Source organism: Brienomyrus brachyistius, unplaced genomic scaffold (assembly GCF_023856365.1).
Source record: "Brienomyrus brachyistius isolate T26 unplaced genomic scaffold, BBRACH_0.4 scaffold113, whole genome shotgun sequence".
NCBI classification, from domain to species: Eukaryota; Metazoa; Chordata; class Actinopteri; order Osteoglossiformes; family Mormyridae; genus Brienomyrus; species Brienomyrus brachyistius.
In genome coordinates, this window is record NW_026042388.1 from 410,596 (window position 1) to 436,728 (window position 26,133).

Here is a 26,133-nt window from a genome sequence, read left to right on the forward strand (position 1 = left end):
GGTCATTTAAAATTCTAAATTTCAATGTCGTCATTATCAACAAATTCAGTGTGAGTTAGCAGTATGTGAGATTGTGTTGTTTTCTACACATCTTACTATTTTTACACACTCCATTAATTGGAAGCTACCGACTATTCCAAAGCACTGGTACTTGGTATGAACATCTGCTTTAAATAAATCTGTCTAAAATTCTTATGTTACATTTTTAATTATTGATTACCTGTTCGCAGAGTCTGAGTTCAGCTAATGTATCATCATTTGTGAAGGACCTTCGGACAATTACTACCAATTTTGAATCAAACATAACACAGTCATCGGCCACCATTTCCTCTATTGTGAACATACTTGGCAAAGTTGCAAGTGTTTCACAAAATATAAGCAAAACTTCAATGCAAGTATGTTGAAATGCCAATGTTTTTTTGGGGGGTGGGGGGCTCATATTGGGATGTAAGATTTAGACTGTGTTAGTTATTTGGTTTGTAATGACCACACATTTTCAATTTAACAATTAGCACCATGCTACTTATAAATATGCTCTGTTGTGTAAAGGGAATGATGTTTATTTAATACAAATAGGATTTCAAGGTCTGATATCCGCTATAACATCTGAAAAAAGAAATTATATAAGACACCAAGAAAAAAATTCCAGGAAAAAAGAAGTACAGACGCTCCTCTACTTATGAACTTTGAACTTACAAACTTTCAGACATACTAACGAAGAGGACTGTAAGTCCAAATTGTGTTCCTTGGGCTCCCGTTTCTTGTCCACAACATCAATGTTTCTTCTGAGCGCCAATTCCTCCTAGTATGATGTCCGGCCGCTACTCCTGCCATGCAGCAGCATAGCATGCGTATTCCCAGCATCCTAGTTCTTTGTACTTGCGTGTACCCTTAAAATGATGTTGAATAACAACTTACAAACATTTCAAGTTATGGAAGGCCTTTCGGAATGTATCTCGTTCACAAGTAGAGGAGTGCCTGTATACCCTAAATCAGGGGTGCCCAACTCCAGTCCTGGGGGGCCGGAGCCCTGTGTAGCTTAGTTCTTTCCCTGTTCCACCATAAATGATTCAGCTCAAGGGCTTTCTGGTAATTAGCACAAGGAGTTGAATCAGGTGTCTTAAATGAGGGGTAACCCAAAAATTCAGGACTGGAGTTGGGCACCCATACCCTAAATCATAAAATCATGTATGCTGCTAAATATAATTATTACATTTTACCCATATATTCTGTTTTTTTTGCAGGATGTTTTGGAAACAGTATCAATTTTGGTGTCACCCCAAGCTGAGAATTCCTGGGCAGGACTGAACAGTAACAACGAAACCCAAAACACAAGCTCTGCTTTACTGGAGTCAATAGAAAACATCACACACAGTCTATCAAGCAATTCCTTTACAATTAGTACAACAAACATTGAGCTAATCAAAACAACGTTAACCTTCCCTTTCAATGAAGCTATGAATTCATCTAAGATATTCATCCCAAGTCAAGGTCTTCCCAGCAACACGAGTATCACAACAATCGTCTTTACAACTCTTGAGTTTGTCTTACCTGCAAGGACCACTGGAAACACTATGAACAACTCTATCAATGGAGTTGTCATGTTAGCCTATGTAAACGAAACCATTAATAATGTTTTGCTGACATTTGATAAAACAAACAAAACAAAGGGAAACAACCAGTGTGTGTTTTGGAACTTCAAAGTTTTTAATGGCATCGGAGGCTGGGACTCAACTGGATGTCAACTGCAATCTGAAACGAATGACAGCGTCACCTGTTCCTGTAACCACCTGACTTCCTTTTCTATATTAATGTTACCTTTCGTACCTGAATCCATTGAGGTTGCTCTGAATTACATCACGTACATTGGAGTCAGCATATCAATGGGATGTCTGGTCTTATGCCTTATAATTGAAGCATTTGTGTGGAGTGTTGTCACTAAGAACAGCACGGCACACATGCGACACGTCGCTATAGTGAACATTGCTCTGTCTCTGCTGATTGCTAACATATGGTTCATCATTGGAGCGGCTGTGTCAGACGTTGGCCAGAGCACACCGAAGAATGCATGCAGTGCTGCAACCTTCTTCATTCACCTCTTTTATCTTGCCTTGTTCTTCTGGATGCTGATCTCAGCTCTCTTCCTCTTCTACCGTACCATGATGATTAAAATGTCAAAGCGCACTATGATGGCCATTGCCTTCACGGTGGGCTACGGGGCACCACTCATCATTGCCATAATCACCATTGCAGTCACTGCCCCCAAAAATGGCTACTTCAGGCAAGGTTATGCATGTTGGTTGAACTGGTACCAGACTAAAGCCCTCCTGGCATTTGCGATTCCAGCCTTGATCATTATCGTTGTGAACCTGCTCATTCTAATCGTGATTCTGGTTAAATTACTGATGAGGAGTACCGGTGAGGACCGTCAGTCTGAGGAGAAGAATGCTCTGCTGGTCATCGCAAGATGTGTCGCTGTTTTGACTCCCATCTTTGGCATCACCTGGGGACTTGGCATAGGGACCATGGTGGAACCTACAAATCTTGGAATCCAGATTACATTTGCAGTCTTCAATTCACTTCAGGTATGAATAAATATTAAGTAATTCCTGCTGTTTCTATTTTCTGAAATAACATTTGTTTTTTTATGTATTGTGGAGGTCAGAACAAAAAATTGTGGAAGATGTCTTCCATTCCCTCACTTCCCAGCTGTCAGACCAAGATGAACCACACAATGTTTAATCATAATTAACAAAAGGAGTTTTATTTTAATAAAGGGAATCCAGGTGTTTGGGGGGTGAGTGAAGCCAAAACAACAAACCAAAAAGAGTATTAACTAGATGAAAACTCTCTAAGCAAATCAAAAAGTCATATACAACTGCAGCTTGCTTTCCAAAAGAAAAACAGTAGAAAAAACATCCATCCCGTCAATCCTCACAGAATAGGAATGTAGCAGGATGTCAATTACGTGCTTACCTTCTTCTGGTTGCCGGTGTTCTTCTTTGGATAACTGGCCCATGAGAAATGGTCCATGCCTTATAAAAGACGTGAGTGGAAATGGCGAGACGTCCATGGTAGCACATGCCAGGGGGCTTGGGCTTTTTCAGAAAGAGGGAATCTGTTTCTGCAGTCACTTCAGTGTTGGAAAGCTACGATTCAACTTTTCTGCTCAGTCGAACTGGCAGCGTGTGCTGTTTACGAAGCTGACGTTAGCAGCATTGTCATCCTGTGCTTCCTTTACCTGATGCCTGGAGCGGGGCTAGTGCCAGCGCTGCTGTTTTGTTTCTGTTTCGTTTTTGTTTTGTTTATTTGTATTTTTTGGACGGAGTCTGCGAGGTCTCAGCAGGTTGGTTGAACTGGCCAGTTTGGAGATGTCCTGCGCCTGGTTGGCCCAGCTCGGCAACAATTTGCGACATCAATCCATGATATACGTCGCGACGCCAATTTACATCAACCGGCTGCTGCCGTGTGCAGACACGCGTTAAGTGTTGTTGGTATTATTTAGTTTTTGTTCTTTTGTTTCAGTTTTATTTTTTTAGTTTGGTTGTTGCTGTTGTGTATTGTGCGTTGTATTGGATTGCACGTATGCTTGTTGTGAACACGAGTGCTATTGTAATTGTATGGAACATTGTATGCTTGTTTCTGGCTTGGGTATTGCTTGTTAATTACGCAACTTTGGTGGTATATTCCCAGCCAGTTTTTTGCAGGACAGTAGCCGGTGATTTTTTTTAAATAAATTTGTTTTTAGATCCGTTAACCACCTCTCTGCCTCATTCATAGCGAACCTGTGTCCTTAGTGAATTGAATTCTTGTTTTGGAACTTAATCATATTCCTTGAATGAAACTCCATAGGTGGCGTAGTCGCATCCTTTTCACTGTTTCTGCCCGTTACGCCGGCCCGCGGGCGGTCACAGTAAGAAAGAAATACTGTACAAGCACACATCACATGCATTGAGGGAAACAGCTCTGCACCCACAACAGAAAGTGTTGGGTCTGTCAGCAGAGAGCACTTTTCATTATGGCAATTCTTTGAATGTGCCTTCCATAATTCACTCATAATTGCAAGGCAAAAGAGAACAATATTGAAATCAGCTGTTATTAAAATAAAATATTTCCAGAATGAAAGTTTTGAAGTACATACTGAAAATGCTAATTATTCTTTTTACTTTTTTTCAAGGGGTTCTTCATTTTAGTATTTGGGACTCTTTTAGACAGCAAAGTAAGTACTAATATTGATTTTGAAATATTGTTGCCTATGTGTTATTATACAGTGGAATGCAAAGACATTTTATATTGTACCAGTTGCCATCATACACCCCTTTTCATTATACACAGGTTCGATCAGCAGTTGTGGGAAGATTTTCATTTTTGAATTCATTATCTAGCCGAACAAAGGTAAGTTTATCTTTGTATTTTGCCTCTCGATTGCAGTTTTCAGCAGACACTTTTTGCATAATTTCTTTCAATTTTAATTAGAAATGTTTCACAGATCCGCAAGACCTATGATTTTTTCATTTAAACAGTACATTTTTTCAGGTGATTTATTGTGCCTGTAGCAGATATGTTTTTAACCATAAATGGCATACAGTAATGCATTTTCAGAACAACAACAAGTATTCTATGTAAATGAGAAATTGTAAAACTTTGGGCAAATATGAGAACATTTGCAATTTCAAGTATAAGCAATAAGATAAATGATGTGTGGTATGTCTTTCTAACAGAGCATAAGTGTTGGTCTATCTTTGTCCTCTTTGGCTGAATGTATTACGCGAAGGACACAAAGTAAGTTAAACTGCTCTACTTTATTATTTTATAAATGTTTTTACTGAGATATACTCTGCTACTTTAACAAGAAGTAGCTTTAATAAGAATAAGGTAAAATTCCATCTCCATTTTCACAGGCGACAAATATTCTGCAGAAGAACATCTGATGAGACAAATTAAATAAATGTGATTGGCAGATTCAAAGGGCGTGGCCTAAAGTTGACCAATTGGGTAGGCAGAGCAGAAATTTGGGCAGGCATTGCCCACCCCTGTCCACTTCTAGATCCGGCCGTGCTCTGCTTTCTGATTAGGATGCTTTATAAAGATTTGGGAAACTTGAAATATTTTGGCAGTTTGATTGGTTTCTAGTAAACAACTCATTTGTTATGCTGGTGCTACATGTGAACTTTAATCCGTGTAATTTGCCATTTGGAGTAAAACATCCAATGCTCTTTATTTTTCAGATAGTTATTATATTATTAATTATTAGAATCTGACATATAACATAAAAGGATTTATTTATTTTTAAATACTGCGTTGACCCGAATATAAGACGTTTTCCCCAAAACACATCCTGCTTTTTAAATACAAGTATTTATTTTTATGAAGGTAAGATTTGGTATTCCAAAAACGTTCCCATTAAAATTAGTTTTAAAACTATTAAAAATAGTTTCCAAAATGTGAGAGTCGTCTTATAATCAGAGTTGTCTTTTATTCAGGCCAATATGGTAATTGGGATCTTATAGGGATTTTGGTTTTTAGTCAGTTTTGAGGCACTGGATATTTAGATTTATCTCTTTTTTTCTGTGAACACAAACACTGTCTCTCTCCATTTTTAATGGAAATTGTGCAAGAACGATCCTGATGAATTATAATGAAATATCTACAATTCTGTCAAGTTTCTGTCATTGTGGTAATTATTCATTTTAATAATGTAATATGGTGTCAATAATATAAGCAATTTTGTTTCATATTTTGGGCTGCGTAACATTATGCATAATAAAAATTATTACCATGTGTCTGAATGTCTCTTCTGATTTCTAAATGAATAAGGAGACAAATCTGAAATACAGTCGTCCCTCGTTTATCGCGGTAAATTAGTTCCAGACTCTACCGCTATACTGTAAGAGATTTTCCGCGAAGTAGGATTCTTTATTTATAACTCGAATATGTTCATAGTTAGGGCATAGAAAACCTGTTTACGACCTTCTAAATACGGTTTTTAACATTATTAGACATGAAATAACACCCTTTAGTCACCATTACTGTTATGGTTGCTGGACACGGAAGCAGGAATGGGGAGAAGAGGAATCAGGATCGAAGGGTTTATTTGGAAACACTCTAAATGCAGGACACAGGACCATGTATCATCGAAACGTCAATGACAGACCAGGGGTTACAGCCTCTGACGTGGACTTAAATACACCGGAGGAATCAAACTGACAGAAAACTGCTGGTCACGATCGGGGCTGCACACGTGGTTAATAAGGGGGCGTGGTCAATAAGCGGGCGTGTTTAACAAGGGGCGTGGTTAGTAAGGGGCGTGGCACACAAGAGGATCGTACAGGCAGGTCATGACAATTACACTCCTATTACTGAACCTAATATATTGAGAAGGGTCCAGCTGCAGACGCCTGTACAGTGGAGATCCAGCGGAAATACATCACCTCCACAGGAAACACTCTTGGAGCTTGTCTCCGTTGAGTCTGTTGATGAGGAAAGAGATGCACACGTGAGGCAAAGGATGGTTGTAAGTTAGCCCTTTATTCCTTGCACAGATCGCGATCCGGGAGCCACGCTCTCATGCACAAACAGGACATACCCGAGGAAGCTCAAACTCTGATGTCTGTGTCTGGCTCATATAGCCCTTCTGGGGTGTCTGCTGGTCTTGATATTTTCCACTCGCGTGACAGACAACTCTGTTTTGACATCTGCGTTTGTTAGTACCCTTACCCCTCCTTTCTGTCTTCTCTTTTGCGGCGTCAGCGACCCCTTCCCTTGTTAAGCCCAGTAGGGCAAGCGTCAAGCGTTGGCGTAATGTCTCAGCAACCCTGCAAAGCACACCCTCTGTTTTCCTGTGTCACACCCACCTTAGAGTAGAGTGAGGCCCCCTGCCCTGCCTGCCTGCAAGTCGGCTCCTGTTTTCAGTGTTACAAAGTTTAGCCCCTCAACATGTGATCTCACATCTGAGTTACAGCGAATAGACCCTAACCTTTACCTTAACCCTAACCAGAGCTCCACTTTACGTCCTTAAAGATCACGTGTTTCCTGCAGGGACAGATTACGGACCAGGCCAGCGGGACCGCTGCCCAGGGGCCCTTGGGGTGCAGGGGGCCTGTGGGGCCCCTAGCCCAAAACAATTTGCAACGCTTATCAACAATGTATTTTCGTTTGTCTATTTTAGAGGGCCTACATTCTTTGATCCTCTGCCTACAAGGGCCCCTGACCCTATAGGGAGGGCATTTGGCTGCCAAGGGCCCTTGAATTGGTGGTTGTGGTGGTGGTGGTGGTGCTGGTGGTGGTGGGGGGGGGGGGGGCTCGCGAATGTTTTGCCCAGGGGCCCACACAACCCATAATCCGTCCCTGGTTTCCTGTGGAGGTGATGTATCTCCGAAAGAGCAACACTCTACTCTGCAGCTAGACTCTCTTGAATATATTAGACAAAATAAGATAAAATAAGACATATTAGACGTTACAAATATCATATTATTATTATTGTATATTTAATTACGAAGACAAAGATGCTTCCGATGTGTAGCGATGTATGACTTTCACTGTCTCGATCAACTTTTTAATGAATATACAAAAAAACCGCGATAGAGTGAAGCCGCGAAAGTCGAAATGCAAAGTGGCAAGGGACGACTGTAGTTTGTTTCTTAGTTTCTAAAGATGTACCACTTTCTCAACCACAAATCAAGGCTCCAGATGATAACATATTACCATTTCTAAAAAGTTTTTATTTCATGTTATGAAGGGAAAAATAAATTATATGATTTTTGTCAAAGAAAGCACCCATAGAATTATACAATGATGCACGATAAAACCCATTTTGTCGGAACTCTTATGCACTGTGCTGCTGAGAAGGCAAAACATGTCTGAATACATCAATATTAGGGAATGAAATGAAATGAAATTATGAGGATATTTCTGCAAATTGGTGAAAACCATGACAAATTTAGATTGATATAATTGTAATGATAATAATTATAGGAAAGTAAAGCAGATAAAAAATACCAAATGTACAATTTTTGTGACGTATACAGTTTGTAAGCAATGTATTTTCTACCACAAACCACGGGGACCTGACTGTATATTGGACATGGAAAGAAAGAACTGAAGGTATATTCACCCTTGCAAATATATGTTAATTGGAGCGGGCAGTGGGCGGAGCTATGGATCACATTGAGGTTGCGGATTCTGTTGTCATTATGTTTCTTGTACATGGTGACCTGTCTCACCCAAAATAATGGCAAAGTCACAAACGGCTTGTCTTAGCTACTTTTTTGCAGCTTACGATTCATGTAGCTTCTTATTCGCAGCTTTACTAAAAGAGAATGTTTGCGCAGCACATGCTGCAGTTTTTACGCAAGACATCTTGGAAATACAAAATAACGTATGAATAAATGGTTTAAGCTGTAGCATGTGTATTTATCAGGTGAATTTATATAAGAATTTCACAAGTCTCCTTGTAATGAAAATTGTGGAATTACACATATAATGTGATATTTCTTTTATAACATTAAACTGGTCACGTGACACTTTGAGCAAGTGTACACATTGATTTGAATGAGCCACATCTCCAAATGGAATGTGGAGGACATATTCATCTTGGGAAGGGCAAATATGAAATGCATGGCACACAGCAGGCACGTACGCCACTGTAAGGACACTGAAATTAGCCTGGGCTAGATAAGCGTTATAGGCCACCTAGCTGGAAACATGGCTGTCTGGGCCATTTGAGTTCCAGTGTTTCCTTACAATGGCATACCTGCATAAATATGTGTGCTACTGCTTAAAAATTCTATTCATATTTTATTTCGTATTTTCAAAAATCCCGCACCGCTGTTATCTTTTCCAGGTGAAAGGCAGGACTTGGGGCTGTGTCACTGACCAGGGTGACTAGGGGATAGACTGGAATCGCTCCCCTCACAACACCACCCGGCTGGTATTTTCCGGCTGGCATTTACAAATGAGAGGAGGCCATTCGGCCCATTAAGTTCATTTGGGCAGAACGTAACTACTAGCTAATAGTTGTTAAAATCATATCTAGTTCTGATTTAAAGGAATTCACGGTTTTAACTTGTACTACACTAATGGTGCAGGGAGGGTTAGTGGAGCATGTTTTTACTCTCTGCTCTGGCGAGGTTACCCAGAGTTACCCATTTAAGTTTAAAATTGCTCTTACTCTTGGCATGTACTGTACATGATACATGGTGTATTTTTTAGAATTTGTGTTTTTCAGACTTTCAACATGTCAGGTGTGGGGGGCATAAGAAAAGGTGGGAATTTTTTGCTTTTCTAAGTATGGTTGGTATGGCGTTTTAGAGGAGACTGATATGAAGAAGAAAATGGCTTCGCTCATCGGTGCTTATGAATACGAGTGGGATTTGTCTGAGGGTGTTGGAGCCCGTGCTATGAGTGTGAAGTTGTTGATGGGGGTACAAGAATATGATAGTCCTACGGTGGATATTGACATAATCTCGGACGAGCATCTGACCATGGAGTATGTGAAGGGGAGGCATCCGTCTCGGTCTGTGTGGTTGCCGGAGTCTGCATATCATGCTTTCCAGAAAGCCAACCTTGGATGTGGCAGCCCATCTGGAGCAGGAGGAGGATCCCTTGCCGTGCAGCGAGACCCAGTATGTGGCTGACGGGGCAGAGCGGGCTGGTTACCTGATCGAGTGTGACCGTACTCCGGGGCTGCTGTTAGTTCGGTACTGTTGGAAAGTGAGCGATGTCCCCGGTGGTCTGGAGCTTGGAAGCGTTGTGGATAACGAATTCTACTGCTGTCCTAGGCTCACTATGTTGGCTAAGGACTTGGAGATTCTGAGAGCGCTGTTGCATAGTTCTGAAAGAGACGGTCAGAAAATGCGGGAGTTGGAGCATAGAATGGGAGGACGAGGAGGTGTGTGTCTCGGTGTCCTCCAATAAACACTTTGCATCCCCAGCAGCCTCTCTGAATTTTTGACAGGGAGGGAGAGGTAGCGTGTGTGTCTCTGTGAAACTAACAGGGAGGGGAGTGAGTGGGGTAAAACTTCCAGAACATAAAAGAAAACACCCTGCCATTGTACAGTACTTTCATTAAAGAATCCTAAGAAAATTCACAGATATCTACAGTATTATCATCAGTTGCCATCATGCCAACAGTACCAGTTTTCCCCTATGACCTGCGCATCCAGTCCTCGTGTCTGCTACAGCCAACTCAATGCCGTAACAGAATGACCTCAGGACGTAACAGAATGACAGACCTCTCCAAGAAGGTACCCCGCCTGGCCAAGGGCGCTTACCTCAGCCTGGTAGACAAGGTCCTTTACTAGCTGGCCCAGCCAGAGGTTGCCTCCCCTTTGTCCCCAGGCCTTTCCTGTCTGGTCTTCCTGGCCTGCTCCTCATGCCTTGGTCCCTCCTGTCTCGGCTCCTCATCCCTCTGTGGTCCTTCCGTTCACTCCTGGCCCTTTCGTTCTGCCTGTTGGTGTTCCCCCTCTGTCCCCCTTCCTTGTTGTGTTCTTGAGATAACAAAAAGAAAAAAAAAAGTTCATGCATGTCCTCTGCAGAGCTCCATATGCAACACTATACCTAACATATAAAAATATTTAGCATTCATTTGAATGCCTTTCACATGTGCACATGAATAAGAACGGTGTGCAGATTCTTATTCACTTAATAATAATAATACATGTTTTAAATATTTAAAAATGTTATTATTTTTTTAAATGTCCCCCAACTTGAATAGCTCAGGTACAAATTAATGCTTCAGCTTGGTACTACACTGTGCTAAGTGCACACGATACATCATGAGGCAAAAAGTTTCAGAGAAGAGAAGGGCCCAAGAAGTAGTAAGGTTTTTGTGGGACACTATTGCCATGCATGCACAGCTGGCCCAGGCTAAGCATATAGGCAGTGGCGGTTTTTGATATGGGCAACATGGGTTGTTGCTCAGGGTGGCATCGTGGTGGGGGGGGCATCATGGGCATCAGCAAAAAAAAACATACTTTTTTTATTGAATCTTTTGGACCATGTTAAGCATAATATTAATTAGCCATTAATTGGAAGAGGTGTATTGTTGATTTGTCTCCTATTCTGCTTGACTAATTCAACAAACTATTTGAGAGCTGAAGTCAGGTGATCTCTGGGAGTGGAAGACAGGAGACAAGCCTAAAACACAGGCACAGTGTACAGTGAGCCGGATTGACACTAGGGGGCAGCAGGGACAGGAGAATCCCTGACAGCTATTATTTCCTTTGTAACTGAAAGCATGGCTTTGTTGTAAGCTATATGTCACATCATAAAGGAAAAACCTGAAAGAATTTTGCGAAGAATCTCAAATGGCTCAAAACAAAGGGCATACTGAGTTGTAGAAAAGAAGAGAGCAGAGAGATGGAAACACAAAAACTGCTTGCCTACTGTGAACATGAAGGATGTAGGATTGTTTCAGAGCACGAAGGATAAAGTGCTCGCTTTAGTGAGGATCCAAAGGGAAGTTTGATGCATTTCACAGAACCAAGGCTAAGTGGGAACATGTCACACTCCAGGGGCCTCATGTATAAATGATGCGTACGCACAAGAATGTTACATACGTCCGTTTCCAGGCTCACGTTGAGATGTATAAAAACAAAACTTGCCGTACCGCTACGCACATTCTCACGGCAGCTCCAGACATGACGTATGCATGTACGTAAACGGATGGCACCCAGTGGCAATCATGACTCTGACTTTATGTAATACCCCGACATTAATTGTATTAATTGTATATTGTTTACAAATGTACGGCACCCGATTTTTAATCAATTTGTAACAATAAAATGGTGCAGAAAATGACCGAACTATTACAACTACCATGGCAGCTCTTGCATTATTGTTAGACATAGCATATGTAAGAATTGGAAGAGAGCACGTATATATATCATAGTGATTTCCTGGTCCATGATGGTGATTGACTTCTCCGTCGATTCAGATTTCCAAGAGTGATCCTTTTGGAGCTGTGTGCTAAACTGCAGCGAACATTACAAAAGCAAACAATGAGGAATTGCTCTGTACCTGTTCTGTCCACTCTCGGGTTCTTAGCCGCAGGTGTTTTTCAGTGAGAACTTGCGGACCGATCGGGTATTTCTCAGTCAACACCAAGTCGCGCCATGCCAGCTGTATGGGACGGCATAATCCGCTTATCACCCAGATATATAAAATTTCCTTACACTGTGGTTGAACAGGCAAACATTAAAGTGCAATCTGTAGTGATGTCCAGTTTTAAACAATGTAATCTGAGCCGTCGACTGCACGCACATTGCTATAAAGACACCTTCAGAGAACAAATTTGCTTATGTACATAAAAAGCACTTTGAGTCTATTTATGTACAAATTAGTTGCGAATCGAACATGCGTCACATTAATAGGTTTGGATCCCCCCACAATAAAAAAAAAAAATGTTTTATGCCACTGTGTCCCCCCCCCGCCCCCCCATTCAAAATGCTTCTGACGCCCCTGCATTAATGTTGTGGCTAGATGGCCTAGCTCAATCCATGATTCGTTCATTCTCAGAAACAGTAGTGTTGGAAACAGACTCGAAAATGGGGTGGTACCTGATGGCTGGCTGATCGGTAAGAAGATTTTTCCCATTTTATAATATGGCCCAATACTATAAGCTTTGTTTAATTTAACCATTGGTCAATTCCTTAGGGGACACTGGGTACCCACTGAAGTTGCGGCTTCTCCCGCCGCTCGCAAACCCACACAATGAACAGGAGTGACGTTATAATGATGCCCCCTATTCTCGGGCTCAGGTGCTGGCAGAGCGCACTATAGGGCAGCTTAAAGGCTGTTGGCGCTGCCTGGACAAGACCGGTGGGGTGTCGCTATACAGTCAGCAAAAAGTGTGTCACATTGTACATGCATGTAGCGTGCTGCATAATCTGGCACAAAATCGTGGCTTGCCAGTATCTGAAGAGCTTAGGCAAGATGAACTTGACGCCACCAAATTTTCCACCAAATGGACCAGCGTTACAACTTCAATATCACACACGGTATCATTTAGATGTTTTCATTCACTGGCAACATCTCTTACAGCATTCACGATTTCTTTTTGTGACTGCAGCACAGCTTCAGTCAGCACACGGCCGGATGGTCGCCCCCCAGTTTCTGAGGCACGGGAATGTGTGCAGCCAGCGCCCAAAGATGTGCTCGGCATAGCAGCATCATCACCGCCTGTGTCGTTCTCGGCACTGGGGACACCTCTTGTAGTATTATCTGTAAGAACAAACAAACGTAACACCGCATCTGTGCCCTACTTGTTATTCATAAACATGCAAGTAATTCAAACAAGTATGCTACGAGAAAAACTTACCCGCGCTGACATCGGCGTCCCCCTCATCCGATAAAAGTGTGTCCCCAATCATTGCAGCAACTCGTTGCTCAAAGGCTGTGAGACCAGGGATTCCACCACCTCCACCTGTGCTGTTAAGACTCTTACGGTGAGTGGCCACTCGTTTTTTCACGTCGACTTTAATGTTTTTAATTTCGGCCACCTTGCGAATTTCGGAATCAACACTTTTAACTGACTCCGCCACACTGTGCCACTCCATCAACTTTCGTTTATTGCTGATGCCACTACTTAAACCACCAAATAATATCCATCCATCCATTTTCCAAACCACTTATCCTCCTAGGTAGCTACTGGGTAGCGGGGGGTCCGGAGCCTCTCCCGGAAGATATGGGCACGAGGCAGGGAACAACCCAGGATGGAGGGCCAGCCCATCGCAGGGCCAAATAATATCTCTTTACTTTTCTCGATTTCTGTTAACATGACTTCCACTTTGCACTCGCTGAAATACTTCTTTTTTCCACATGGTTTATCCATTGTTGTTTAAGAAAAACATAGAACAAACAGTGTTTATACAGATTTACATACTGTATGCAAATATACATAATTATGGGCCATACATAAATATTGCCAGTGGCTTTGGGCTCATTCACGTGCGTAAAATTTCATGCTCATTGGGATTTATGAAGGGAATGTGCGTAGATCTGTGCTTACGCACAGTTTCATACATCTGGATTTTTTCTTGTGTACGCACATTCATAGTTTTGTCCGTACATCATGTTTTAGTGTGATTTCTATGCAAGTCGTTATACATAAGGCCCCAGGAGAGAGCTCTCAGGTAGCCATGATACAGCTGACAACTGTTTTCACTTTGCTTTCATTTCCAGTGACGCACTGATTTGTTAATAATCACATAGAATATCTAGCCTGAAGTAAACAAGTTTGTTATTACGTGGAATGTTATGTGTGAAACACTGTTTCATTTACACTATGAATCACGGGACTAGTTTGATTTCTTTGCAAACCAGTTTGGAGCTAGGCACAAAACGTTTCTATATCCTACAAAGGCACAAATTATGGGTTGCAGAAGTGGGTGTGTCAGTTGCTAACGTTTTCACAATATCAACATGAAATGACAAGCTCAGGGACAAGAGATGCTGCAGACCATCGGCGTTCATGTAATGTTTATTTCTGAGTGGAATTCCACAGTCTCTTGCACCCTCATGCACTGACAATAGAGAGTTATTGACAATAACTATATTAGCCAATACAATTATTCTATGTTAAAACATGTATAAAAACTTTATTTGAAATGACGTCAGCTAACAGGTAGAAACGCTAAGCAAACAGAAGGGACAGGATGGCCAGCAACGCCTGCTGGCCAAACGGGGAAAGGACACGAAAACTCGACAGTGTGGGCCATTCAAGTTCTTCCACACCAAACTCACCCACTAAATGTGTTCATGGATTTTGTGTTTATGGATTTCGCTTTGTGTCACGTTGTGCAGGACAAATGATTCGCTTGCAGGCGCATAGGCAAAACTAAAGGGATTTTATTTGCACTCAAATCAAATAGGATGGACTCTGGCCAAGTGGGGCAAACTTTACAATGCAGTTGGGCAGGTAACGTTCTTCTGCCATCCGCCAAACCAGATGTCCATCAGACTGCCAGACAGAGAATTGTGATTCATCACTTCACAGAACATATTTCCACTTCTCTGGAGTCCAGTGGTGAGTTGCAATAATGCCACTTACAACTGACCATGGAATATCTAGCAGGGAAGAAATTTCATAAACTGATGTATTGCAAAGGTGGCATCCTATGACAGTACCACGCTTCGTAATTCACTGAGCTCAGCAGAATGATCCTTTCTTCCACAAATGTTTATAAAACTGACTGCATCAGGTCGCTGAAGGCATGGTGGGGAGACAAATGCAGGAGTCCAGGAATTAAGGGTAAACCTGGGGATTTATTTAGAGCCACAACTGAGAACACTAGCGAGGTAATGATGTTAATGACAAGACTGGGGAAAGACTAATAGGGAAGCATTGAAATACACAGATTCAATTAAAGAAGACTAGGAACGGCTGGTAAACAAGAGTATTCCATGTGAGGTTAACAAGGGGGCGTGGCACACAGGAGAAGCAGCACGATTGGGACATGACAGACTGCATGGCTGAGTGCTTGATTTTATACACCTGTGCCAATGAGTCTGACTGAAATAACAGAATTCACTACTTTTGTCCATATACTATCTCTCATGGCTTGGAGCACTTATGTTTCGTAAAGATCAGCCGGCGCTGAAGTGCAAAACACCCAATGAAGGTTTTACATATATATATATATATATATATATATATATATATATATAGTATATATATATATATATATATATATATAGTATATTGTATTTACACACACACACACATATATATATATATATATATATATATATGTGTGTGTGTGTGTGTGTGTGTGTGTGTGTGAATAGAATATAATTCACAACTGCTATAAAACATAATTTGTTAGTTTTTATTAACAGTGACAAACTGTTATATACAAAAGTGGCTGTCACTTAAATAATTCTGGATCATTTCACTCCAAGCCTTCCAAAGCAAAAAAGACTATTCAACCGCAGCCCTCGAGTCCTTCGTGACTGTTAATGACCCAAACTTTATCCTTATTCCACTAGCTCTGCCGTTGCTCTGTTCTTTAGTTGGTCATTGTATGTGTCACTGACCAGAACTTCAGTGATTGCAGTAGATGGTTTTGCTCATGATCCCTCTGCTTTCCCTCGCTTGCAGTCCCAGCCCTTGCTTTCCCTCACCCATCCCACCTGCTTTTTAGTCCCCTCATGGTCCCTTTCGTATCATGTGTGTATGAGTTCAGTTGGAATAAAGTTCCCATTCGTTTGGAAGCTGCGCTGTAGATTGTCGCTCCTTCCATTACTGTATGTCCCCTCTGGCACACTCATTAAAAACTGGTATGGGTGGTGCCTTTGTAAACACAGATTCTAAAACAAAGGTTTCAATAAAGTTTTTTTTTTTTTTTCATGTATTCCACATGATTCAAAAAACGTTCCTTAAGAATACTATAGAATCACAGGGATCCTTTGAATGTTCTTCCCGCAACAGGAGTAGAAGGTGAGGTTCCAGTACAGCCTACATCACGGATAAGGTAATAAAAGCTTTCCTAAGTCAGTTTTAGCATTATTAAGTTTAAACTGCATTATTACTATTCCAGCTGGTGCCAGCTATGCTACTGTGGGGCTATTATTGTAGCAAAATTATCTGCAAATGTGCATAGAGAGTGGTGTGACCATATCTCAATCCGAGTGTGCATAATTAGATTTTAATTTAAATTTATAAATGTGTAACAGAAATTGTAAATGTGTACTGAGATTTGCAAATGTGTACAAGAAACTGTAAATGTATATTCGGAATCCAAGTGTGTAATCAGATTTGAATGTGTAATGAGACAAATCTGTAAAAGCCTGCATATATCTGTGACTGCGTAAACAAACCTATAAATGCGTACGTCGGTATTAATGGCTAGAAAGTCAAAGTATTTTGCTCCAAGAGCTGGAAATACAAGCAAGTTGTCAGTTATGACTCAGACAGGCCTCTCAGTTGGCTGTCTTTTTACATGTGATTTTTGCTACACTTCTGCCGTGGCAGATCTGCAGATGTGTGGGGAGGTTTTGGGGGCGTGGGGCTTAGCACTGTCCCACTCCCACGTTTTTGAGGGCTTAAGTGTGGAACGCTGTCAGTGTATAAACCGCGAGACAGAATACCTGTCAACAAGGATTTTTTCGCCTCTATAATTCTCCACATGGTGCTTTTTACCCTCTAGACACAGTAAAAAATACCCATGTTTGGACAGCACAAAAATACAGACAAACTACACACATCACTGAAATGTAAGGCATATTTCTTGAAACATTCTGAAAGTTTGGTGTTTTGCATGTGAGGGCTTACATGACAGTCACTTAAAAATATAGTTTAAGGTGTAACATTAGTTCACTGCACAACAGGAATAGCTAGTACATGAAATTGCATAATCATTTTTGATCAACAAGACTTAACAAGATTTGGTAACAGTGCTTTGCAAACTGATTAATTGTTATTTGAGAAAGGATTAGAGAAAACCTGTAAAACATACTGTATATCTCTTTTAGGGTCTAGGTATTTAAGCTTAAAAAAAAATCAAGTGATATAACATTTATATAGTTTTGAGGTATTACAGGGGTTATTTGTTTCATTACTTTGTGCAGTGGGACAAACAACGTAATTATAAATTACATCTGAGGAATTTTTGTCTTAAGAAAAGTTCTCTGATGTACTGCACATTATTGACTGGTACATAAACAGACACTCCCCTTGTTCTACAATCATTGTAAGAACCATTTTTAGCTGAAAGTCCAGTTCCTTATTCACTGTACTATATATTCGTGCTGTGCAGTGAACAGAGCAAGGACAGCTGTGTAAAAAAAAACACATGACAAGAGCTGGGGTACTCAACAGATGGAAATACAATTCCTGGTCAAACTTTCCCCAGTTCAGCAAACTTTATCATCAGGGATGCTCCAACCATAACCAGTTTGTGGTGTGACATTCCTGGGCTGAAACTCAGTCCCACTCCTCCCTTGGAAATAGACAGGAAGCAGAAGTCAAGACAAATACCTTGTTAAATGCTGATCAGGGGTCAAATGTGATAATTTTATCATTCATTCTATGATTACAGCAGTGGTGGAACAACCGTACAATGGGCCCTGGGGCAAAAATGGACCACACCTCTCTTCCTCATTTCCAAATTGGCACCTAGGGCCTGCCAACGCTAGCTGCAAGAGTTGCATGAAATTTATGTAGCCTCCAAATATTGTACCCATCATATAGTGTAGTATTTAATAAATTATACAAACATGCCTTTTTTCATTAAATACATGCCGGGACAACCTAGTTTGACTACAAAACATCACAAACTATTACATTTCAAAATAGTTTTAAGTACTGTGGCAAATATTTTGTGTCTTATGACACCCACAGTAATGACACTGTATACAAAAAAATGAGAGATACAAAAGTAGCTTATATGTCACAAACTTACATAAAATATGCATGACATCAATTCTTTAATTCTCGGGGATGTCTCACATATAGTTCAGTCAAGGGCCCTCAGTGTCACTGGGGTATCCTAGGCCCTGGGGTAGGTGTTCTGCCAGCCCACTGCTAAAATAGCATGAAAACCATTGAATGAAATTAGTACAGGTCAACACTTTTCTTACTTAATGGGCACAGAGAGCAACAAATATGGATAAAAATAAACATGATGACAAAACAATTATGAAGGACTTGTATGTGACTATGAATTTTAATTGCTGAATTATATATAACTCCACAAACACATTAGTTTTTCTAACTTTGTTTCTTTGTTTGATCTCAAGATGGCGTTACATAAGCTGTCATTAACAACCATCCTGATGGTAATATGTAACATTTTTGCAACTGCGGAATTCATGGAAAACCCCGAGGATCTGCTCCGGGTAAGCGATCCTTACATTACAGTATTCTCTCTTTCAGAATCAGTTCCATAGGATTATACAGTTGTGTATAACTTATATACTCCTTTATTTTGCCCTCTAAACATTATTAAATTGATAATTGAGTAAAATCTTATTTGAAATATTAAGTAAGAAGTAAGTAAATGTGTTGCACTGCCACAGTGAGGTCGAGGCAGAGAACAGTCGCTGCCCTGCAGGGCTATTTGAAAACTGACTCTGCCAACTGGAACTGAGGGCTGTGGCAAACTGTGAGCTGTGTTCTGTCTACAGTCAAGTTTCAGCCACAAGCATGAAAAAATATATTTTTTTTGTTAGTCAAGCTTTAATTCTCATTAGCTTAATATTAAAATGTCAACCATGTTTGCTTTTTTGTATTTCTTCATATATGTGTGTGTGTGTGTGTGTGTGTGTGTGTGTGTGTGTGTGTGTGTGTGTGTGTGTGAAAGAGTATACCTATCCTTATGGGGACACAATGTCCTCATAATGTTATTAATATGCGTTTTTTTGTAGAAACTCTATTCTATAAAAATTAGTGACTGCTATGGAAAAACTAAAATTGCAAAAACTCTTTTTGCTTGGATTTGCATTTTGCTTGGTTACTTATGGTTATGGTTAGGGCAGGGTGGGGGTTAAGGTTGTCATAGTTAGCATTAGCATTTTTCCCATACAAGTGAATGAGTGGGCCCCATAAGGATAGGCATACCCTACATGTGCGCATGCTCCCAAAAAATAGTTTTTGAACAATAGGGATTATTCAGTCAATTTGCTTGATAGTTTTAGCTAAATCTACCACGCAATAAATCTTCTCAGCTCTTCAAAAGCAGTACCAAGAGTATTTTTGGGTTACTGTGTTTTGACTCATCTGTCCAATTCATCCCATTTTAACTTTAATATGTTACTGAAAAAGGTATAGAAATACAATGTTCAAGGAAATTGAAACATGTTTTCCTCAGCAGAGCTATTATTTGCATTTATAATACAGTAGATTTCAAGCATTAGGTATTCAGTAAACTAGTTTTAGCAAAATCTACCATGCAATAAATATTCCCAGCTCTTCAGGAGCACTACCAAGAGATGTAAAGGTCCAGCTCATCCCATTCAAGTTCAATGGGATTAAGATCTGCAGACTAGGCAGGTCAGGTCATTGGTTTAAAGTAGAGGATTACAGTACCAAATAAGAAGGTGATTAATCCTTATGGGGAAGTTCCCTTTTCGCCTACCCCGTCTTGCTCTCCATGAGATATAGACGACAGCAAGCTTGGGCATCACAGCAAAGGGCCCATGACACCCATGGAGCTGGGGGTTATTACTTACTAGAATAAGCTCACAGAATCACATGATTTAAAATATATTTTTGCAAATTTAGGTAAGAGACATGGATACCAACTCTCCAAGCGTAGAAATCAGACAAAAAAGACAAGGTAAGGAAACGCATTCAGACTGAAAATCCTGAATGGTGTCCAGTGATGACATCATTAATGACACGTGGATTCTATATTGCCTGGTGGAATTTCTGCAATCTGATGCAAAGTCAATATGCAGAGAGCTTTCAGATGGTGCTGTTTTTACATGAATAAACGGATTTTCATGAATCTGTTGATTTACAGATTTTATTGTGTTATGTATGAACATTCTCTGACATTCAGTACATTTCAAACTCAAATGTACTGATAAGCAAACAAAGCGGTATAGGGCCTCTATGTTCCCTGGACGGGAAACCAGTCCAAAGCCTCTAATGACAATGAACTTTCTTTGTCAGTGTTGTGCACTTAAATCTGTGGCCCTTTTGGGAATATTGTTTGATGCCAACTTTCGTTTTCTTTTCAGAAGAACTAGTGTTGAAATGAACAGCAATAGAAAGCCCTTTCTGAAAATTTTAAGTAATACACTATTTATAAGTAATAGACTAATAACCTAAACAGCCTTCTTAAGCATAACTGGCAAAATATTATCAATTGGATTGTGTGTATCAAACAATTAACATTCTCTTTTTTGAGGTTTCCATTTCCTAATTATACAACGTGCAGTGTTATGTATTAGCTGTTGATTGTAAACTTGGTTGAACTTCTCACAGTTTTCACTTCTCTGATTGATTCTAAATACTCCAGCTGTTGATACTAAATCTGAGTATATTACAGCCATGGAGGTGACAGTGTCAGATATCCCAGTGGTAAATGATCTGACGTACCTTCTCACACCTGCAACTTTCCCATTGAGACTGGAATCAACCACTGAAATATCTAATGCAAACTTAACAACAGGTAAGAACAATGTAACTGAGATTGTTGCTTCACCATTAGGTTCAAATTATTGTCAGGAAATTGAGGGATGTATGCAACCTGTTTATGTATAAACGGTGTGTATAACTTTATGCTTAACTGGAATTGATTAGTACCCAAATATTTAGCTCCAAAGTGACATATTTCTTTGTTATTACTGTATATTTAGTTTGTTAGCAATGTTTGTATGACTTTAATGGTTACACTTTGGTGTATTGTGTGCTCCAAATATATATAACTTGTCTTTTCCAAATAACTAGTATCAAAACTGACACCCGCACTGAACCATCGATGAACACATTTTATATAATGCCACAAAATTAATCCTCACGAGACTTTCTAAACATGACTGACTGTAATCAATTGTACACTCTAGTAAAACATTTCTGTTCCGACTTCTTTTTAAAGATACGGCATACAAAGTTATTTATTTCCTTTTGGTCTTAAGAGTGATTGAAATTCGCTCCATGCAAATTTTTCCTATGGCTTTTCTTACAGGTCTGAATATTAAATCATACTATATCATTGACATTGATGTGACAGTCTCAGATATCGCGATGATCGATTATTTGAGGAACTTTCTCAAAGAAGAACAATTCCCAATTGTTCTCAATAATGACACTGAACTAATTAATGTGAACCTAACAACAGGTAAGAATGAGTTCATGCAAACCGCCCATTCACCTACTAATCATGATATTTACTCAATAATTTTTTTCCAGAATTACAATGTCCTGGAGATATTTAAAAAATATACTACATAATCAATTTCAATACAAATAATTTAAAAGAAATTTTAAATGCATCTTTATTAAACATACATAAAAATATCTTTGCTAACGAGCAAAAAATTTTACAAATTGATAGTAACATACATTCTTATTCATGCCTCCTCAGTGTGTTCCCCGAATGGAACTGGATTCCAGTGCAAATGTGAAGAGCAGTTTGCCTGGTCATACAACAGCTGTGTTAAATACACACCTTGTGATGACATCATTGATGGCATATGCGGATGCATCAGTGCTGTACCGTCTGATGGCCAGTTCTGCAGCTTTAAACCAAGTAATTTGTTGCACTTTGGGTGACCTCTTTCTTATCTTCATCGATTCCCCCATTGTGGTCCAGCACTCTGATGACTGTAGAACTAGGAGTGAAACCTGTTCTTCTGTGCCAGATTGAAACTACTGGAGATGCCATTAGTAGGCTACTCTCTAGTAGATACAGTACGTATTGAATTGGAACAACAGAAGTGCCAAGATTGTCATTATGCAATATACGCAATAAGCCAATCAAACTGAAGACCGGTTGCGCATCAGCCAATGATTGTGAAAGGGGAGACTACCCTGCACTTATAGAAACTTCACAAAGGCGAAAGAAAATTCTCTCATGCACGTATTGGAGTTTACCCTGATTATCTTGCCATGTGCCACCATAAGTGTCTTATGTTGATGACAATAGTTCTAATCCATATATCAGATTTCCAGACACTGATCCTAGTTAGTCTTGAAGCAGGTCTTTGAGCCTATCCCAGGAACATCCCTGGGTACGTCCAGGACTCTATACCAGTCCAAAGATCCCAATGACAATAAATTTTAATTTTCAGCATCCTGTGTGTTATTTCATAAATTCTTCAAGCATGCATTTTTCATGTTGCTTCTCTCTCAGGTCTTGATACTACATCACACTACATCAGTGACATTGATGTGACAGTGTCGGACCCTGCAATGATCGATCATCTCAGGAACTTTCTCAAAGAAATGCAGTATCCATACAATATCACTACAGACACTGAACTAATTACTGTGAACCTAACAACAGGTAAGAATCTCAGACAGATTGCTCATCCGCCTATTAATTATGGAATTGTTTTGATTTATTTTTTCAGGATTACAGTATTGTGCAGATGTATTTTTAAAAAAATATATAATCAGTTTAAATACAAATTATTAATCCATCCATTTTTCATTTATTAATTGTTTCAAAGAAATGATAAATGCAGTTCCATGGTAACATACATTCTTATTCTTGCCTCCTCAGTTTGTTACCCGAATGGTACTGAATTCCAGTGCAGGTGTGAAGACCAGTTTGCCTGGTCGTACAACAGCTGTGTTACATACACTCCGTGTGATGACATCATTCATGACACATGTGAATGTATCAATGCCATGCCATCTGATGGACAGTCCTGCCACATTCAACCCCGTAAGTATGCTCAGTGATTACACCTCATTTTATTTATTGTTCATTTTCCCCCCAGTGGTGTTTAATGTTATTCTATGTTTGTCTTCTATAGTGCATATTTTATTCCACACAATCCACATCCATTATCTCCCATCCTACTTGGGGGTGGCATAGGTTGCGATGGTAAATTTTTTGACCGGGGGATGGTGGCGGCAGGAAACCCTGAGATTTCACACCTATGGTTACTGTATGTGTAATTTTTAAAAAACGGCAGTCTGACAGTAAGACAGGCATTAAGATAGCAACACAAAACCCAGACAGATCCTTCAGCTAAATCAAAGCGACACATCCAGGAATAAAATTAATTGATCCGCAATTTACATTTACTTGTTTTAATTTGCTTTAAGAATATAAGAAATTTATAAACGAGATGAGGCCATTCGGCCCATCAAGCTCGTTTGGGGAGAACTTAACTAATAGCTCAGAGTTGTTAAAATCTTATCTAGCTCTGATTTAAAGGAACCCGGGATTTTAGCTTGCGCTAAACGAACAGGAAGACTATTCCATACTCCAACTACATGCTGTGTGTCACGGGACGCTCGCGATCGCTGGATGAGCGTGCAGGTAGGCGAGCGAGCAGGAACAGGCAAGCAGGCAGAGTACGAAATAACGGGGTTTAATCTCGGGACAGGGGTCGAACTGAACACAGGCAGCGACAAACATCAGGTAACATCAATGACGGACGAAGGACTAAGGTAAGACACGGACTGAAATACACAGGACTGATTGAAAAGAAGCAGGACACAGCTGGGTACAATCGGGAAAGAACACGTGGGTAATCCGGGGGCGTGGCACACAGGAGGAGCGGACGAGCCGGGCATGACACTGTGATTCCTTAAATTCATTTTAAAACGTTCTCCCACTAATTTCCATGAGTTCTAGTCTTTAAACTAATATTAAAATAGCCATTTGGCTGAACAGCATCCCGACCAGTTAGAATCTTATATACCTGGTTCATGTTCCCCCTTAGTCTCCTTTGCTTGAGGTTAAACAGATTCAGCTCAGCTAACCTCTCCTCATAAGACTTTCCTCTAAGACCAGGAATCATTCTCAAAGTCATTATCATGATGGTGGGTAAATCTGGGATGGCTCTGCTGATCCTCATGACTTCTGGTGCACATATTAATATGTGGAGGTGGAGACTCATTGCCTTAACACTCTAGGTTGTAAGCTGAACACTATAAGAGTTAATAAATATTAACACTGTAAAAACAACATTCACTGCACACTGTAAAGTGTTAAAGTTAACACTGAATGGTGTGGTCCCATGTAAACACCATGCAGTGTTAATTTAACACTGGCATATTTGCGGTCTGGTTACATTTGTGCCACTCCAAGCTTCCCGTACAGAATTGTCGAGCCGCTACAAAGTCACTTTCATATGACTCCCAAAGTATGTTGGATGAATTCTCTCATTCTGATTCATTTTATTTCAGAAGTCTGTAGGATTGTATATGCAGAATTTGAGTGCATTCTCACCTAAGTAGATGTTTAATTTTGTTTGTAAGCATTTCTACACACTGCCTGAAATGTCTCTGCTATGTATCATCCTCTCTCGTGGATTACCTAAGAAGTCTGAGTCATCATATGCAGTCTTATTTAATTTTCAACCCATAGTCATCAAACTTAAAGAACTGAAACAATGCAGATTGCATCATTTTAGCAATTTACAAATAGTAATTGTATTGTGAGAAAACATTGACTTGTGACATTTTCAGAAAGCCTCAATATCAGTGCAATATCAGTGTAATTTTCCTGTCTTCCTCATGTTATCCCCCAAAGTTCTCCTAAATATAACACATTTTTACAGCAGGAGATGTCTGAGAATGTTCTTAGCTAATCAGACTTTTTCTATTTCCTCCACAAGCATTGAACTACTGAGAATTTCCTCTTAGCTAATCATCCAGTTGTCCTTTCTGTCTCCTGTAGACCCTGTAATGAGCAGCACCACTCAAACAGTGTATACAACAACAGGTATGTACCATTCTTCATCAGATCCTGTCATTTGTTTCCAGATCTGAATCACTACATTTAAGAAATATGAAAAATTATGAGCCCAGAACTGAAACATATTCTTAGCTACTTTACTTTCTCTCACAAATATACACATTTCACCTCTAGACACAACACCTGTTATTTACCATCATTCATGATTTCCTCTCATAGATTCCCTCAGTCTGATTCGTTTTACTTCAGAAGTCTGTAGGATTGTATATGCAGAATTTGAGTGCATTCTCACCTAAGCTGATGTTTAATTTTGCTTGTAAGCATTTCTACATACTGCTTGAAATGTCCCAGTTTTTTTCTGTTCTCTTTGTATGTGTGTTAGCTGCCTAGAATTTTGTCTTAACTAATCATCCATTTGTCAATCGCCTTTAGCTTCTCCCACTAAAGGACCCACTCCTGCTCCCCTCAAACCAAGCAGTACGTATCATACTCTCTCATGGGTTCTCCAATATGTCTGAGTCTTTATATTTCCTCCATTTATAATCCTCCATTTGTCATTCGCCTTTAGCTTCTCCCACTAAAGGACCCACTCCTGCTCCCCTCAAACCAAGCAGTATGTATCATACTCTCTCATGGGTTCTCCAATATGTCTGAGTCTTTATATTTCCTCCATTTATAATCCTCCATTTGTCATTCGCTTTTAGCTTCTCCCACTAAAGGACCCACTCCTGCTCCCCTCAAACCAAGCAGTACGTATCATACTCTCTCATGGATTCTCCAATATGTCTGAGTCTTTATATTTCCTCCATTT

The 26,133-nt window shown here is 40.1% G+C and overlaps 2 protein-coding genes and 1 long non-coding RNA gene across 9 annotated transcripts in view; 2 read left to right on the plus strand and 1 right to left on the minus strand.

Annotated features, from left to right (window-relative positions):
• LOC125727714 (adhesion G protein-coupled receptor F5-like) overlaps positions 1 to 5,781 on the plus strand; it is a 28,035-nt gene extending 22,254 nt beyond the window's left edge. For all 6 annotated transcript variants that reach the window (XM_049004624.1, XM_049004622.1, XM_049004623.1 and 3 more), the window contains 6 exons: positions 231 to 395; positions 1,245 to 2,585; positions 4,178 to 4,219; positions 4,336 to 4,395; positions 4,722 to 4,782; positions 4,902 to 5,781. In XM_049004624.1, the coding sequence (XP_048860581.1) occupies positions 231 to 395; positions 1,245 to 2,585; positions 4,178 to 4,219; positions 4,336 to 4,395; positions 4,722 to 4,782; positions 4,902 to 4,948 (1,716 nt within the window). In that variant the 3' untranslated portion in view covers positions 4,949 to 5,781. The remainder of the gene's footprint in view (positions 1 to 230; positions 396 to 1,244; positions 2,586 to 4,177; positions 4,220 to 4,335; positions 4,396 to 4,721; positions 4,783 to 4,901) is intronic.
• Positions 1 to 26,133, plus strand: part of LOC125727713 (adhesion G protein-coupled receptor F5-like) — an 81,766-nt gene that overhangs the window by 47,631 nt on the left and 8,002 nt on the right. Inside the window, exons 1-12 of one of the 2 annotated variants that reach the window (XM_049004618.1) lie at positions 16,333 to 16,472; positions 18,739 to 18,837; positions 20,222 to 20,276; positions 20,994 to 21,116; positions 21,633 to 21,785; positions 22,032 to 22,196; positions 22,800 to 22,952; positions 23,172 to 23,336; positions 25,305 to 25,349; positions 25,755 to 25,799; positions 25,891 to 25,935; positions 26,027 to 26,071. In XM_049004618.1, coding sequence (XP_048860575.1) covers positions 18,739 to 18,837; positions 20,222 to 20,276; positions 20,994 to 21,116; positions 21,633 to 21,785; positions 22,032 to 22,196; positions 22,800 to 22,952; positions 23,172 to 23,336; positions 25,305 to 25,349; positions 25,755 to 25,799; positions 25,891 to 25,935; positions 26,027 to 26,071 — 1,093 coding nt within the window. In that variant the 5' untranslated portion in view covers positions 16,333 to 16,472. Of the gene's footprint in view, positions 1 to 16,332; positions 16,473 to 18,738; positions 18,838 to 20,221; positions 20,277 to 20,993; positions 21,117 to 21,632; positions 21,786 to 22,031; positions 22,197 to 22,799; positions 22,953 to 23,171; positions 23,337 to 25,304; positions 25,350 to 25,754; positions 25,800 to 25,890; positions 25,936 to 26,026; positions 26,072 to 26,133 lie in introns of those variants that run through there. The other variant, XM_049004619.1, reaches the window with a different exon arrangement.
• LOC125727725 (uncharacterized) lies at positions 16,483 to 22,070 on the minus strand. The gene is made up of 3 exons (XR_007388824.1): positions 22,010 to 22,070; positions 18,402 to 18,523; positions 16,483 to 17,939 (listed from the first exon to the last, which is right to left on the minus strand). It is a non-coding gene; the product is annotated as an uncharacterized LOC125727725 (long non-coding RNA).